At 44.9% G+C, this 16,553-nt stretch overlaps 1 protein-coding gene across 1 annotated transcript; it reads right to left on the bottom strand.

The window, feature by feature from the left end:
- Positions 1-13,137: 13,137 nt before the first annotated feature.
- On the bottom strand, positions 13,138-14,742 carry Gja8 (gap junction protein alpha 8). Its single transcript, XM_032896686.1, has one exon. It carries the CDS (start codon positions 14,669-14,671, stop codon positions 13,349-13,351), a length of 1,323 nt encoding a protein of 440 aa, XP_032752577.1. The 5' UTR covers positions 14,672-14,742; the 3' UTR covers positions 13,138-13,348.
- Positions 14,743-16,553: the final 1,811 nt, after the last annotated feature.

Genomic DNA, 16,553 nt, shown 5'->3' with positions numbered 1-16,553 from the left:
GGCGCGCGCTTACGTCATCAAAACGCGCCTCGGTCAACCAATCAGCGGTCGCATTCTCCGTTTGCTCAGCAGGTGAGGGTGGGCAGGGTTGGAAGCCGCTGGGTAGACTTTAAAGCTCAAAGCAGATGTGTCTTTTTAATAGGCAGAAGGAGGTGAGGAGAGGTAACATTTGCTTTAAGTTGTACTGCCATTAAATATAATGATCATAGCTAAAAACACTGGGCTGAGAGTTGCGCGATACCCTGAGAAACATCCCCAGGACTGCAAAAAGTAAAAATAAGTTAACGTAATGAGTTAGGCTTTAAGTCAAACAGTGTGTTGTAAAATATTACATATTTTACTTGGTTTAAAAAGCAGTGTGACATCTATAAGTGAAAGGATGGTGGGCAGGAAGCTAAGAGTCTTCTCAAATATAGCTAAATAAATTTCTGATATGACAACATCACAACCACGCCGTTCATAAGAGTGTGTACTCATTGGACGCTAAAGAGACCACCAGTATAGTTTGGCGCTTATGGGTGTGGAGTATTAGGCCAAAGGACTGGAAGTTGCATGAAGACAAATTTTAATTCAAAATAATAATTATGTAGGAGTCTGAAAGTGGGCTATTGTTAGAAAGTAGTTTCCCCCTTCCCAACACAGTCTGTGTGGCTGTGGCTCAAATACAAAGTGAAATTAGATTATTTTCCCATTAGATACTCAAGTTATGAAGGCTTAATATACTACAGTGGGACTTATTTTTTTCCCATTAGAACCCTTATTGTAAAGACTAGTTAATTTGTGGTCTCCTAGTCCAGGAAACTGGCTCCAGCTTGGGCAATAACCCTGGATAGGAGGGCTGCAGTCAAGGCCTAGAACGGTGCAAGTGTGTGTGTGTGTGTGTGTGTGTGTGTGTGTGTGTGTGTGTGTGTGTGTGTGTGTTGCAGGGGATGCTAGTCTAGAATCTGAGCGCTCAGATTGCAATATAAACAAACAAGAACCTTCCCAGAGGTTGCCACACATAAAAATTGCACGTCCTTTGATCTGGAGTCTGTCTTACCAAGCAACCTGTCCTAGTTAGGGCTGAAAACAAGCTGGGGAGGAAAGGGTTTATTTCAACTCATACTTTCATATTGTAATTCATCTTTGAGGGAAGTCAGGACAGGAGCTTAAACAGGGTAGGGACCTTGAAGCAGGAGCTGATGCAGAGGCCATGGAGGGGTGCTGCTTGCTGGCTTATGTGTGGCTTGCTCAGCCTGTTGTTTCTTTAAAATAGAGCCCAAGACCACTAACTCAGGCATGGCAACACTCACAATAGGCTGGGCCCTCGATCATCAATCACCAAGAAAGTGCTCTACAAGTTTGCTTACAGCCCAATCTTACGGAGGCATTTTCTCAACTGAGTTACCTTCTTAGGTAACTTTAGCTTGTGGCAAGTTGACATACAACTAGACAGCACACAGCCCAAACTACCTTTCGGACACCCAATCCCTGTCCCAGAGTGCCAGGGAGCTGTCTGTGGAGGCTGCCTTACCATGAGAGTCTCAAACTACAGAAATCTGTTCCTGGTCCCATCTATCAAGGAAGCAGATAGCTGCCCACAATGTGGCACTTAACTGTCATTCGAAGCTGTGGGTACTGTAGAATACTGGGGGAAGTATTGTGTAGTGTCCATGCCTCACTAATTTGATCTATATGATTCGAGAACAAAAGGAAGCACACACAGAGATGAAATTTAAAATTGAATACGTAAGTTGAGATTGGTAAGTCAAAGAGACAACAGGGATTGTCTTGAGCATCTGGTCACCTGTCCCTGTGCCTGGGTGGAACAGAAAGTACTTCCTGCTCTTAAGACTAACCACCTTTCTAGGAAGATGGATGTCAGCTCGACATTCACTCATTTTGGATAAGCACCTACCTTATCGTGGCTTGGGATTTAACATCATGACTTTGGCAAGACGATCAGACAGGAATGCAATGCTGGGGTATTTTGAGGTCTGAGATTCTTAATATTTGGTATCCTGATATATAACCACACCTATACACTTTTCATTTTCATTAACTCAATAACATTCCAACACATTATGGTCATGCCATGATTTAATTAGTTACCTCTGTGGGGAGGGGAAAGTGTTCATATGTATGTGTGCACATGTAGAGACCACAGGTGAACAATGAGTGCCTTCCTGCACCTTCCTCCAATGTTCTTTGTTTTATGTTTTGACAGCATCTTCCAGTGAACCTGGAGTTTTCCCACTTGGGTAGACTCGCTGCCCAGCAAGTCCCAGAGATCCTTCTGTCTCCATTTCTTTAACATTGGGATTACAGTTATGTGCTGCCCTGCTTGGCATTTTTACTAGAATACAGGGGACCTGAACCCTGTTTGGCATGCTCTCATGAATAGTAGTTTACTGCTGAGTCCTCTGCTTAGTTCCTCAATCCACATAGTTGATGCTTTTGTACTGTTTGCTATCATACAATTGCATGATAGAAGAATTTATTTTTTATTGTTAATGCATGTGTGTGCATATATGCATATGTATGTGTACATAAATAGCCTTAAATATTGTCCTCAGAAACTCCATCCATCTTTTTTTTTTTTGAGAAAATGTTTCTGATTGGCCTGGAGCTTACCAATTAGTCTAGACTGGCAGGCTACTGAGCCTGGGGGAATCCCTCTGTCTCCACATCCCAGCACTGGGATTACAGGTGTGCCTTGCAATGCAGACCCTTTACCGACTGATGTCTCTTTCCATCCTCTGCACAGTAGAGAAGATGAACCACAAGTAATATTTATCCAAACATTCAACTTCCTTTAAGCAAGGGACTTTTAATGTATGTGTTTCAAAATCCTGGACACACGCTAAGCTCCTTCAGCTAGCTCCTGTGACAGTTGCATTGAGGTTGGTGAACTGTGGGGGAGAAGCCAGCCATCAGTCCTGACAGTTGATTACCATTGAATCTAATTTCGCCTTTGAGGGGACTAGGGAACTGGGGAAAAGTATACACAGAAGTTTCTTCCCTTCTGATAACTCTCCTCAAAGTCTGCCACTTCAATTACACTCTGTCTTGGTCTTTAGTAACCTGGAGTGATTGGCAGACTGAGTTCCCAGACTATTCAAGGGCCACTTAAAGCAAAGCAAAGCAAATCTGAACCATTCATGCCTGGTTTGGCTCTTGATGTAGCTGTGGAGGATCAACTTCCTTAAATTTTGTGGCTTGGTCTGAAAGTCCAAGACTTAAGAAAACGTTGACTTAACATTTCACGACATTTTCATTAATTCAAATCTGTAAATTGCACTCAGGTTTTCTGTGGTTTTGTCTTCTACCAGTTGCCCAGGACTGAGGGAGTATGGTCAAGTCTCTCAGAACTACTGCTTTCTTGTTCATATTTCTGAAGGCTTCCTAATTTGATGCCATTTTTTAAGTGTAAATGATTCGTATTGTCTTTACATCAGTGAAGATTAGCCTTCGTTTTGTTCTTATGATCCTGGTCTATTATTTTGTGTCTTTTGTTTATTTGGAGTTCAGACTCTGTGTCTTGATTTTCATTTCTCCTTGGACCGTTAGAAAGCACAGTATTTGCTTTAAAGTAGCAGAGCTATCAAGCTGTTGTGAGAAGGAGACTGGGCCCTTCTGCTTTCTCATGTTTGTCCTTCCCATTAATCCCCCCAGTCACGGTTCCTAAGTTCATATAATTGAGGACTTTAAACCTTAAAAACTAAGTATTAAGAATTAAAATGTAAACTGGGCAGTGGTGGAACACACCTTTAATCCAGGCACTCAAGAGGCAGAGGCAGGCCAGGATAGCAGGGATCCACAAAGAAACCCTATCTCGAAAAACAAAACAAAACAAAACAAAACAAAAAAGCAAAATAAAACAATATACAAGTTGTAGCTTGTAACTATACTTACAATGATTACATTTGATTCATCCTATGCTTAAATGTATTTAGTAATTATCAATGGCTTCTTGCACACTTGGCCTCTGTGAATGTTTTCACATTTCCTTTATCTTTTAGCCTGAGTAAATAACGAAATAAAACTTTCCCTTTGGAGATGGCTTTACAGTTATTTTGTACAGTTGAGAGTGCCTCTTGTTTTTGTGCTTATTCCTTAAAATCATTTGTTCATTCGTTTTGTATGTGCCCACGTATGTCAGTGTCATGTGTGCCTGTGGCAGTTAGAGGACAACTGGCAGGAATCAGTTGTCTCCTTCCCCCACATTGGTCTGGGGTTTGAACTCAGGTTATCAAACTTGGTGGCAAATGCCTTTACCCACTGAGCCATCTTCCTGGCCAGAGAGAACCTTCTAATTGCATTGACTCCTGAGTAAAGTTTTACCTGTTTGGAGTTCTTGAGTTCTATTTTCATTCTCAATGTCCTAGAGACATCCCATTAGATCTTAAAATGCAATATCATCATGAAGAAGTCATGCAGATATTTCCTGTTTTCCTGGTAACTAATCCTGTTATTTCTAGTTTATTCTCTCCCGGTATTTGGAGCAGTCTGAGGGAAATGGCCAATAGAACATGGCACAGGAGATGGTATATGACTTCAGAGGCTAGGATCTTCACAAAAGATGTTGGGGATCCCTCCTTGATCTTTTGGGTCACTTGCTCTGGGGGTAATCAGTCACCTCATGGAGAGCCCAAGTGGAGGGAACCAACTTGCCAGCATCAACGTACTTTCCAGGTGGCTACTTGAGTGAGGGGATTCCATTGTAGCAGTCAAGTCTTTGAGAACCCCAGGTCTGGTCAATACTGGATTGTAACCTAATGAGACATCTCTGGGTTGCTCCAGATCTGACCCTTAAGACTCGTTTGAAGCCACTATATTTTAGAGTGATTATTGTATAGTAATATACAACTAATATATTCCACCACAAGTAATATTTTTAGTGCACATTTGTGTGGAATTATCTGGGGATCTATTACATAGCCTTGATTTTTGTTCCTTTACTACTCACTAAAGCAAACACTTTTTTTTTGTTGTTGTTGTTACAGACTTACTTAACCTCAATGTATCAGTCTCTGCAAACAAATCATGATAGCTACAGTAACATACATCTCGACATCTCAGTGGATTTATACAAGAAAGGGTTAGTATTTGTTTTAGGCAAAGTCTAGAAGTTCAGATAAGGAGGTTTGTAGACAGAGAGCCCTCTCATCTCCAGTTGTACAAAGATATCTCCCTAAGGTGGCTTCCAAAGTTACCTTGGTGACAGAATCTTTACCATGATGGCTGCCATCTTCAATATGTGACCGCCAAGGCTTCTGTGAAGGCACTCAGAAGTGTATATTTATTTATGACAAAGGAAACCTGCTTGCTTGCAAGCCTGAAGACCTGGGACCTTTAGGGAACCACTTTCTCAGACATATCCTTAGCTAGTGCTAACCTGCTCTATTACTGTGAAGAGCTTGGCCAGTTGGCTCATTCCTGACCTGTGTGGTATTCAAAGTTGATTCAATTCTTCTTCAAAAGTAACTATGTTTCAAGTATGAATATGCAGTGATATGTAGGATAAAATGTCTGCCCCAGTAAATTAAAACAATTTTTAAAAATTGTTTATTTTTGACACGTATTTATTAAGTGTGGATGTATATTCTCTCTCTCTCTCTCTCTCTCTCTCTCTCTCTCTGTGTGTGTGTGTGTGTGTGTGTGTAGGCACATGCACATACCATGGCATGCATGCTTGTAGAGGTCAGAGGACAACCTGTTCCTCTACCACGTGTGTCCTGGGGATCAAATGCAGGTCATTAGCCTTGATGGTAAGTGCCTTTACCCACTGAGCCATATCTCCAGCCCCAATAAAACACTCTGAAAAGTAAAAAAAAAAAAAACAAAAACCAGAAGGGTTCATGGGTATCAGGGGTCTGAAAAGCAAGTAGCAGCAAACTTTATCTTAGAATTTATGAGATTTCATAAACAAGACACAGATCTGAAACCATGTAGGGTTGGGTTAGGGTTGGTTAGGGTTAGGGTTAGGGTTAGGGTTAGGGTTAGGGTTAGGGTTAGGGTTAGGGTTGGTTCCATCAGACTAAGGCAAATGTATACAGAGATGTGGGAGATGAGGCTTCAAGGTGGTGCATCCGTGTAGGATTGTTGCAGGCAAGCAATGGAAGTGATCTGGGGCTATGTTAAATTTAAAGAAAAAAGAGAAGGAGGAGGAGATGGAGACAGATGAGAAGGAGAAGGAAGAGAAAGAGGAGGAGAGGAAGAGAGGGAGGAGGAGGAAGAGGAGAAAGAAGAGAAAGAGGAGGAGAGGAAGAGAGGAAGGAGGAGGAAGAGGAAGAAGAGGAGGAGGAGAGGGAGGAGAGGGAGGAAGAGGAAGAGGAGGAAGAGGAGAGGGAGGAGGAGGAGGAGAGGGAGGAGAGGGAGGAGAGGGAGGAGAGGGAGGAGGAGGAAGAGGAGGAAGCAGACGAGGAGGAGAGATGACAATGAAAATGATGATGATGACAACTTCAGGGACAGCTCGACAAATTGAAAGAACCATAGTCTGAGAAAAGAATGAAGTATTTTCTGGAGGTCTAGATGTTCAAGGGCTTGTGCCATCATGAATAAATTCCAACCAATTTTTAGTTTCTGTTATTCCACATACAAGTACATTCTAGGGCCTGTGCCTGATTGACCCAGTGGATCCCAAAAGCTGTCCTCCACCAAGGAGACCAACTAAGAATCCAAGAGAGGCTAGAGAGACGGCTCAGCACTCAATAGCACTGGTTCCTCTTCTAGAGAACCTGTTAGGTTCTCAGCACCACATGGAGGCTCTCGTTCCCAGGGGATCTGATGACCTCTTCTGCCCTCCTCAGGCACTTGTATGCACACGGTGCAGACGCACATGCAGGCGAAACACCCATACACATACAACAAAGGAGGAAAAAAAAGAATCCACCAAGTCTACAATCCAACTGCAGGAGGATGTTTCCTATGGATAAACTGAGCTGTTGTCTAAGAAGGGGGTTTGAGCAGGTAAAAAGAGACATTTTCTAAGTGAGTAGGCCCAAGCCATAAAGGGCTTTGTCGATCATGGTAGGGAATGTAGAATTACTAAAGAGTTTTGGGAGGAGAGGAGACGTGATGAATCCTAGGCGAAAGCTTATGACTAATTTAACCTGAGTATAATTTGTTTTCATCTTAGCAAACCGATGTATCTCATAGGTGAACATGAGAGCACATGCTCTTCTTTTGCTTCTTTCCGTGGGCCAACCAGGCATGCCCTTTGGTTTTCCCCCCGAGGTCTGCTAGAGTAGGAGAGGAAACATCCTGAGCAAATAAATCTCTCCTGACCTGGAGAGTCTGCTCTGCCTGAGTCATATTCTCCCTTGTTTCACCTAGAAGCATCCTGGGTCTGTTGAGCAAGTCACTTGCTGAGTTTTTAAGGAGTTTGTAAGCCAGTTCTTCAGTTCCTTCACTATTAACAACTACATTGTATGAACATTGTATAAACATGGAGCAGAAGGTGACGTGTACTCAAAGCTTTTCCTAGTAGGCTATTCATTTTTAGCACAGGAGTCAGCTTTTTGTCACTGTAACAAATACTGGACCCAGGCTATGAGGAAAGAAAAGCTGTGCTAAATGTAGCAGATCAATAGCTTGGCTTTCATGTGGGTTCCCATACAACTGGAGTGGGGGCTTACCCTGACCCCGTTGTCTGCCTGTGGAACCTCTTCCCCTGCTGGGCTGCCTTGTTTGGCCTCAGTGGGAGAGGATGTGCGTAGTCCTGCAGTGACTTGTTGTGCCAGGGTGGGTTGGTATTGGGGGATGGGGGGGACCTCTTCCTGTCTCAAAGGTGTAGGGAAGAGGTGCTGGAGGAGGGGTTGAGTGAGTGGGGACTAGGAAGAGGGGTTGGCTTCAATTGGGATGTAAAGTGAATGCATGCATGCATGCATGCATGCATGAATGAATGATAAGAAATGAAAAGTAGCACTATTCAGTTTGGGAGGTCTTATGGCAAAGCACTTGTGTCAGCTCAACTCTGGTGAGGGCTCTATGGTAGATGGCAGACAGTAAAGACGTGTTACGGTGAGCAGTCATGTCTCACGCTAGGAAACAGAGATATCTAGGGGGGCCACAATCAATCATTATGTAGCCATTCTCATGGAAGAGCTATCAGGAGGTCACATTAGAACCATGAGGGAGTTGTGTGAGAAAGACCTCATGTCACTAGTAAGCTAAGGACCTTTGACAAGTCCCTACCTCTTAAAGGTTCCACCAGCTGCTTTGGGGACCAAGCCTCCTATTACATGGACTGTTGGGGACATTCAAGCCATAGCCCCAAGGTTACTTATATCCACCTTCATTGCATATGCATTGGGTGGTAGGTAAACTTGATGCTGTGCTTCTGGACATCTCGTGACTCTGCCGGTGACATCACATTGGTAGCTCAGAATGGATAATGGTGGACGAATTTATACAAAGCAAGTAAGAAAAACCTGCAAGCTAGGGCTGCATTATCTCAGAGAGAATTGTTAAACATTTACTAGCATACAACTCTCCCTCCCTTTCCTGGAACCCCTAACTCCAAAAGAATAAGAATCAGAAACTGAGGCTGTCTTTTGACTCAATGGGTAGGTGAAGAGAACAAACAAAGATTAAAAGTCAAGTTAGTTTTATTTGTTCTGTTAACAATCTAACACGTAGTTATTAGTTCTGACACAAGAGTGGGGAGGATTGGAAAAATACAAAATGAAGAATACCACCAGCCCAGGTTGCCGCTCGCTCGCTCGCTCGCTCGCTCGTGAGGGGTTTCTCAGTGAAGTTAACTTTGAACGCATCTCTTTAGCTATTTTACTCATGTTTCACAGATGGCAAAGAGGGTGCACAGAGAAGGCAAAGTAGCTATTTCCTTTTCTCTTCAGGCACATTTCTGAATTCTTCTAGAATCTGTGTTCTGCCCTGGAAACTTCCAGAAGGCAGTAAGAATAGAGACTCTAGTCTGTCCCCCTCCACATGGTGGCCACTGCCAGAGTTGAATGGCAACTTCTCCCCCGTCTCTGGGAGCAGCAGTGTCAAAAGCAGTGGCAGCTGTGTTGTCTTCTTACCTTACTGGTGAATCTGAAATTACTTTTCCTCTACCTCCTCCCTTCCCCCAAAGACATATTTAGTTATACTACAAGAATTTCAAGTTAGGGGAACCTCCCTGTGTCTTCTGTCATAATTTCTAGGCACACGCTACATCTTACAGAACACATTTATACTCAGAGGAGTTTTCCAACCAACCTATCCTCCCACACTTTTTAACCTAGACTGTGCTAGCTTTGGCTGGGCAATTGTTTATGAGTGACATACACAAGGGCTAGTTTGGAGTCAGAGGAAGAAGACATGAGGAGGATGGAGTGGTATAAGAGCTGCTGTTGGGTTCTTGGCTCATTCTTACCCCTCATGTGCCCTTCGCCCCCTCAGGAACTGAAGAGCGGTGATCTGGCCTTCCCTGGGGTTTCAGCCTCTTTCTTCTCTCTTCCTCTTCCCTCTTCTTCCTCTTTCTTCTGCCTCAAGTCAGCTTCAGAGGTTGGCATATCCTTCCTTCTTTGTACGTGAGCTCTGGTAAGATGAGCCCATTAGCATCACTTGCAACAGAGTCTCATGATTAAAGATGTTCTTGTGTGTAAGGTGATTCCTAGGCCTTCAGGACCATCCCCTCATTTTATCCATGGTCCCACGGTTTCCCAGTCTCACAGTTTAACAAGCTGTGCATTATTTAGGGACCTAACAGGAGCTGTGGGACAGCTGAAGAAGAGGAAGTGCCTAACAATCACTTAAGTAATAGCCTACCTGTCCCTGGTCACTGTATGGAATCAAGATTTTGATGAGTCTTTTCTGAGGAAGATGGCAGCCACCTACCTGTTCTCTACCCTGTCTTACTGCTGTCTGAGGAACCTCTCAGGAATTGGTGCCACAAAGCAGGCTTCCAGTGTGGCAGCCAACTCGTCAGTCCTTACTAACCCAGGAGGTGTGTAGGTGGTGCCATGACTTGTTTGAAGACAGGAAACGGAGGTAGAGAGGATAAGAGGCAATGATGATATGGCCACTAACTGGCGGAAGTAGGAAGAAGATCCCTATTGTTGGTGCCTATGTCTGTTTCTTCCAACTAGACTCCTTCCTGTTGGGAAGGACAAAAGGGAAATGGCAGGTTATGTGGGCCCCTGAGCAGGTGTGGGCAGGGAAGTCAGACACTGCTTCACGTCAGGGAATAACTCGCTGGCATCCAAGCAAGACATGGAGGCCAGCAACCCTCCCTCACAGCTCTGAAATTGCTTCCAAATACCACTGGCAATGTCACCTTAAAACAGGATTTGATTTTTTCTTTTCTCTTTTTTAAAATTTGGTCTTAGTCCAGATACCGAGATCGAACTCAAGACCTTGAGAAAGAAGTTTCTTTTTTAAATGGGAAGCATAGCTATAGGGTGAGAGGGATGCCTGTGGGGGTCAAGAACACTCTGGGTTCTCAGGCTTGGGATTCGGTTACTGTTCTCACGGTACAGGACAGGGTCTGCGCCTGGACGTTATTGCCTGGTATGGGTAAGATTCCATCAGTGAGCAGAAAGTTCAGTGTTGAGCAGGCGAGTGCTTCCTTCTATTTAACTGTCTGTTGCCAGACACATTCCTCTACTGAAAGTTTGTTACTTTGTTTTTTAGATACATATATAGTTAGTCCTTTTCTTTTAACTATAGATTTCCTAGGCACAATTATAAAATAAATAAATCAAACCTTTCAGGGAATTTATCTTTGAAACTGTTTTGGCTGAGAATGTGGCACCAGGCAATGAGAACAGTAACCTTCAGAGGGAGGAATCGTTTTTTTTGAAGGCTTATCCAGAACAAATAAATATGTTAAAATGAAGGTGGTAGCCAGAGGGTTGAAAAGGACTTTCCCACTTTGAGAGGGTGCTGGCAGGGAGTGGAGCCCGTGAAAGGGCAGTTTTGCTGGGTCCCCTGGTCCCCTGTTCAAGTCTCTGTCCTGTTAACTTAGTTTCTTCACTCCCTACGCATGCTTGGTACATGGTCCAAGAGGCAAAGGGTTTAGGTATGTTCAGACTCTTGACATCGGGATCCCATCCTCTACAGGGGCACACTCAAGAACCATGCATTTCAAGCACAAAAAAAGTCACAAAAGAAACCTTATATTTTAAGTGAGTGTGCTGGACAGTTTTATGTCAAGTTGACCCAAGCTAGAGTCATCAGAGAGGAGAGATCCTCATTTGAGAAAATGCCTTCTTAGGTCTGCCTGTAGGCAAGCCTGTAGGGCATTTTCTTAATTAGTGATTGATGTGGAAGGGCCCAGCCCATTGTAGGCGGTGTTATTCCTGGGCTGGTAGCCCTGGGGTCTATAAGCAAGCAGGCTGAACAAAGCCATGAGGAGCAAACCAGTAAGTAGTTCCCCTCTATGGCTTCTGCATCAGCTCCTGCCTCCTGGTTTCTGCTCTGTTTAAGATCCTGTCCTGGTTTCCTTCAGTGATGGATGACTGTGTGGAAGTGTAAGCCGAATGAACCCTTCCCTGCCTAGCTTGCCGTTTGATCATGGTGTTTCATCATAGCAATACCAACCCAAACTAAGGCTGTACTTTATGATTTTGTGTTGGGCTGCATTCACGGCTCTCCTGGGCTAGACAGAAAGCTTGTTATCTCTGCCTTCTTCTTTAAAAAATCAGATAGCTAGGTATCAAGGTCATGATCACCTGATTTTATCCATATTATCTAACATCTATCTATCTATCTATCTATCTATCTATCTATCTATCTATCTATCTATCTATCTATCTATCTATCCATCTACCTCCCTCCCTCCCTAGCTACCTACCTACTAACCTACTTATCCATCCATCCATCCATCCATCCATCCATCCAACTATCATTTATCTATCTATATACCATCTGTTCTAAAAATCAATTGACTGAGTGAAATTGTTCCCTGTGTGAAATGTACATATGTACTTGACATTCTTCCCCTGATGGCCTCAATGAGGTGGGTTTGTAGAATGAGTATAGGGGACGAGGCCTATGAGAGGCCCCTTTAGTCTCTCTCTTTTAGGGATAAAGCTTGGACTGGATACCGCCTGAGCATCCAGCGTGTAGGTAATAGAGTAAGATGCTTTCTCCCCCTGTCACTTCTCTGCTGGTAGCTTTTTGGTGCCCATTCTGCCTGAGCAAAGCTTGAGAGCTGCCTCCCTTAGGACAGGCCTGTGGGCAGACATCTTCCAGTTTGGAACTGGTCCAGCTCCCAGCCCTGGTGAAAGGAGATGCAGACTTTAGATTGAATACTGATGTTGGAAGAAGAGAATTTTTAAAAAGGATTTTTGTTGCTTCAGGGAAGAAAACCGCAATCGGGCTTGAAAGCCTAAAGCCTTTTCATTTCACAGGGAGATGTCTGATAGCTCACTTGCTTCCTCTTACTGTGCTCAGGGCAGAATTCTTTCTGATACAAAGGCTCGATTGCTTTAAACCCGGGGGCAGGGTGACCCAACAGAACGGTCAGCAAGAACTCTGGGCATCTCTGGACTGATGACTTAAAACATTTCAAAGTGGTAAAATTTGGTTGGGAAACCACAAAAAAATAGGCCAAGACCGTAAAAAAAAAAAAAAAAAGTGAGACCAATTCTTTAGCAAATCTGGGCTCATTAATGTAAACTGATATTGCAACTTACTACCACACAGGTTAAATTTGGATACATTGCATTTGGTCCCCATATTGTATTTAAAATCAAGTTGCTAAAATTTCAATTATATTTTGAATTTCTGGTTTCTCATAAAACAACAACGAAACAAAACCAAACAAACAACAGATGTCCAGGCATCAAGGAAACCACTGCCTGGAAGTGGCCAGCTACTGTCCTGCTCTCCAGCTATCACCGCCTCATCTCTCCCTATCGTATTAGAGCAGGGCAACGTTTGCTATTTAAATCACCTGCCTGGGCCCTGTAGGCTTTTGAGTTTGAGACATCTCATGTGGGATAGGTGGCTTCTGCTTGGGAAGTGCTGGGGTACAGAATCTCACTGTCAGTGAGCACGAGAGAAGACTAGTAAAAGGCTATGAGGTAATCGTGATTCTGACCTGATGGGTTTCCATGGAGAATGGAGGAGGAAAGCCAAGCCCCGTCCCCCCACCTTCCCAATAGCAGTTGGCACAGAAGACCAGGGCAGGCATATGAAATTAAGAACTTCACTAGGACAGTGGGTTTACCTTGACAGGCCCTACACATGGGAAAGGCAGTCCCCTAGTTGTACAGCGTGCATTGTTCTAGAACAGCATCTATCCAACCAGGGGTGGGAGTGACCCAAGGGACACAGAAGACTCAAAGTATATTGGCACCAGCTGGGTTTATCTTGGTCTGTATTAGCTGGAGGTGGGGTATCTTTCTTCTGCACCATGTCATATGGTGAGATCATCAGACCTGGCCCTGCTGCTGGCTTTGCTCAGCCTGCTCAAGGGCCGGTTGTCATCGGTTGTCAGCTCTGGACAGAGTGAGGGCGCTTTCTCCGCAGACAGCCCTTGCTTGGTTACCTTTTCAGCTTGCAGCTCTTCTTTCTCATCATCCTTCCCTACCCCAGGGGTCTCTACTTTCTCCCCATCTGGCACTGCAACCGTCTCCTGCCCTTCCGGGGCCACCTTCTCTGCTTCTTGCTTCTTCTCTCCCACTTCCGGTTCCACAGCCTCCTCTACAGGCTGCTCTTCCCGCTCCACTTCCTGGGCCCCCACCTGAGCATAAGAAGGCAGGGTTTCTTGGTAACCCCGTGACATATCTGCCAGGGGTCCTGTGCCGATCTTCTCCTCAAACTGACTAAAAGGCTTGGCTGACAGGGGGCTGGTCTCCACCATTCCAACCTCCGTCAAAGGGAAATAGTGTGAAACTATCTTCTCTTCTTCTAGGAGCTGGTAGCCCTTGGCTTTCTGGATGGAGGAAACTGCAATGGAGTGGAGGGACTTCTCGGCAATCTCCCCCAGTGGTTGCTCTACAGGCCTCTTGAAGGCAGACCGGATTCCCTTCATGCCCAGGTGGCTCATCTCCATGATGTTGAGGAAGAGGGACACAAAAGCAACGGACAACATGAAGAGGATGAAGATGGTTTTCTCAGTAGGCCGGGACACAAAGCAGTCCACCACATTGGGGCAGGGCCACCGGCTGCAGCGATAGAGGGGCAGGATGCGGAAACCATACAGGAAGTAATGGCCCACGATGAAGCCCACCTCAAAGAGGGTCTTGAAGATGATGTGGCAGACATAGGTCCTTAGCAGTGTGCCCTCCAGCCGGAACTTCTTGGTGCCTTTGCTACTGCTGCTGCTCTTCCTGATGCTGGCCTGGTCTGGGGCGATTGGTACCCTCTCACCCCCGTTGCTGCGAGACTGCTGACAGAGCTCCTCAGCCTCACGGTCCTTTCGCTTCTCCTCCATGCGAACGTGGTGTACCGCGTGCCCCACGTACATCAGCGATGGAGTGGAGACGAAGATGATCTGCAGGACCCAGAGGCGGATGTGCGAGATGGGAAAGGCCTCATCATAGCAGACATTCTCACAACCTGGCTGCTGGGTGTTGCATACAAAATCAGATTGCTCATCGCCCCACACAAACTCGGCTGCCGTGCCAAGGATGAGGATGCGGAAGATGAAAAGCACCGTGAGCCAAACTCTGCCGATGACCGTGGAATGCTCATTCACCTCTTCCAAGATGTTTCCCAGGAAACTCCAGTCGCCCATTGCTCACCACCTAGGAAGCAGAAGGCAAAACCTAATTGGCCACAGTGCAACTCCGAGGTGACCTCTTCCCTAGCTCTTGGAGTGACCTTCCCTTCCAAACTAGTGGGACAATCATAGTACCCAACGGTCTCCATCGAGTGCCTCGTCTGTGCCGAGGATGGAAGGGGTCTTGAAGTGTGTTTAATACTAACCTATAAAGTAGGGTTACTAATGACGTCTGTTCTCATTTGTTTGAAAGGATCCATGAATCAGTATCTGTAAAACGCCTAGAATTCATTATTTATTATTTATTCACTGTGGATACGGTACGGGTAACATGAATTTAAATCAAGACCATACGTTGACGGAAGATTCATGAATCGTAATGCTGAGGGCAAGCAATCCCATATACTATGCGTAACTGGCTCCTAGCAACGCTCTTATGGGAGTGAAATTGTAAATAGCTGTCTTGCTTTGGGCTGTTTCGGGCTACACAATGGTCACATACATGGAAAGAGCTGGAAGAGAATGAGCATTTATTGGGCACCCATTATGGACAGACCTTTGAGGCTGCTTTACAGTCCTGTTAGATCTTACACGATCTGATGGTAGGGTCCTGCCTGTCCTATTTACCACTGCATAGCCAATTCCTGCACACAGACATGTTTGTTTGTTTCCAACTTGCTTTCATCGTGTGAGAAAACAGGGGTTTTTGAGGCTAAACGGATGGTCTAAGATCAGACAGCTAAACGCTAGCAGTTCCCTACCTGATCCCAAAGGTTGACTTCTCAAACCATTAAGAAATACTGCCTGCGATGTGGGCTACACGTTTCTCTGACTTCTGCAGTCCTAATTTATGCTTTCTTTTCCTGAGGTTGAGAGCTGGAACTCCTCTTAATAGTTTTACAAATTGGGGGCAGTATATTTTTATTATTACCCCTTTAAATTCCAAGAGCAAAGCAAGTGCTTCAGGAGGGGACTGCCTTACAGGAAGCCCGTAGGACATGCTCAGTGTTCCACAGAATGAATAGGCTGCAGGGTTTGTTACAGGTGGTTGTTTAAATACAGCCAGAAATTTGTTCTGCAGGGGAAATACTATTAGACACAATACTATACGATGTCGTTAGCAGAGCAGGGGCAGACGAGAGGAGGACTGAGTTGATTGGGGGATACAAACTGGGCCACTCCTTCAGGACTATGATAAAAACAAACCCTCCCACATCACTTTAGGTCAGTTGTCCCTCCAAGCTGACCATCTCTGGAGCAGTGGAACTCTCTCATGCCTGCCCTTAGAGCAAGGCAATGGTTCATGTTGGAGAGCCCTTCTCTGGGTTTCTTCTGGCCTCCATCCAGAAATAAATGGGAACCATCATAATTGGGTGGTCAATCTAATTATCAACCCCACACACGAGACAGAGCCAGGGAGGCCCATTTCTTATCAAATAGTTCAACTCTCGCTTTAGTGCGTTCTAATTTGACAGTGTAGTATTGCCATGTTCTTAATCTGACTGTCTCAGAGCAGGGCATTCTGGGGTCACTTTGGCTTTATCTTCCATGAGCCATCACAATGTAGATCAAAGCACACCGTAGTGTGGGACCTCCATAGATGCCTGGGGATGGGGCCAAGAGAAATGGTTTTAAGATCTGCAACTCTCAGCTCCTGAGGAAAGACAATTATCACCAAAATTCAGGGACCCCCCCACCCCCACCCAGGATTCTTCCTACATAGCAGCAGTAAGAATAAGAACTCATAAAAAATAATTGAGTTCATTAAATTTAGAATAAAAAAGAGAACTTGCAAGGATATGCAAACCAGGAAAGGAGGGGGGGGAGGAAAAAGGAAAGGAAAAGGCAAGGTAGGACGCTCCAAACCAGCTCTCTTGAGTCAGACACAAAGACAAAC

This window comes from Rattus rattus, chromosome 3, assembly GCF_011064425.1.
Source record: "Rattus rattus isolate New Zealand chromosome 3, Rrattus_CSIRO_v1, whole genome shotgun sequence".
In the NCBI taxonomy this organism is placed as follows: Eukaryota; Metazoa; Chordata; class Mammalia; order Rodentia; family Muridae; genus Rattus; species Rattus rattus.
Note: the sequence above shows the minus strand (reverse complement) of the source record. Positions and strands in the feature narration are given on the sequence as shown.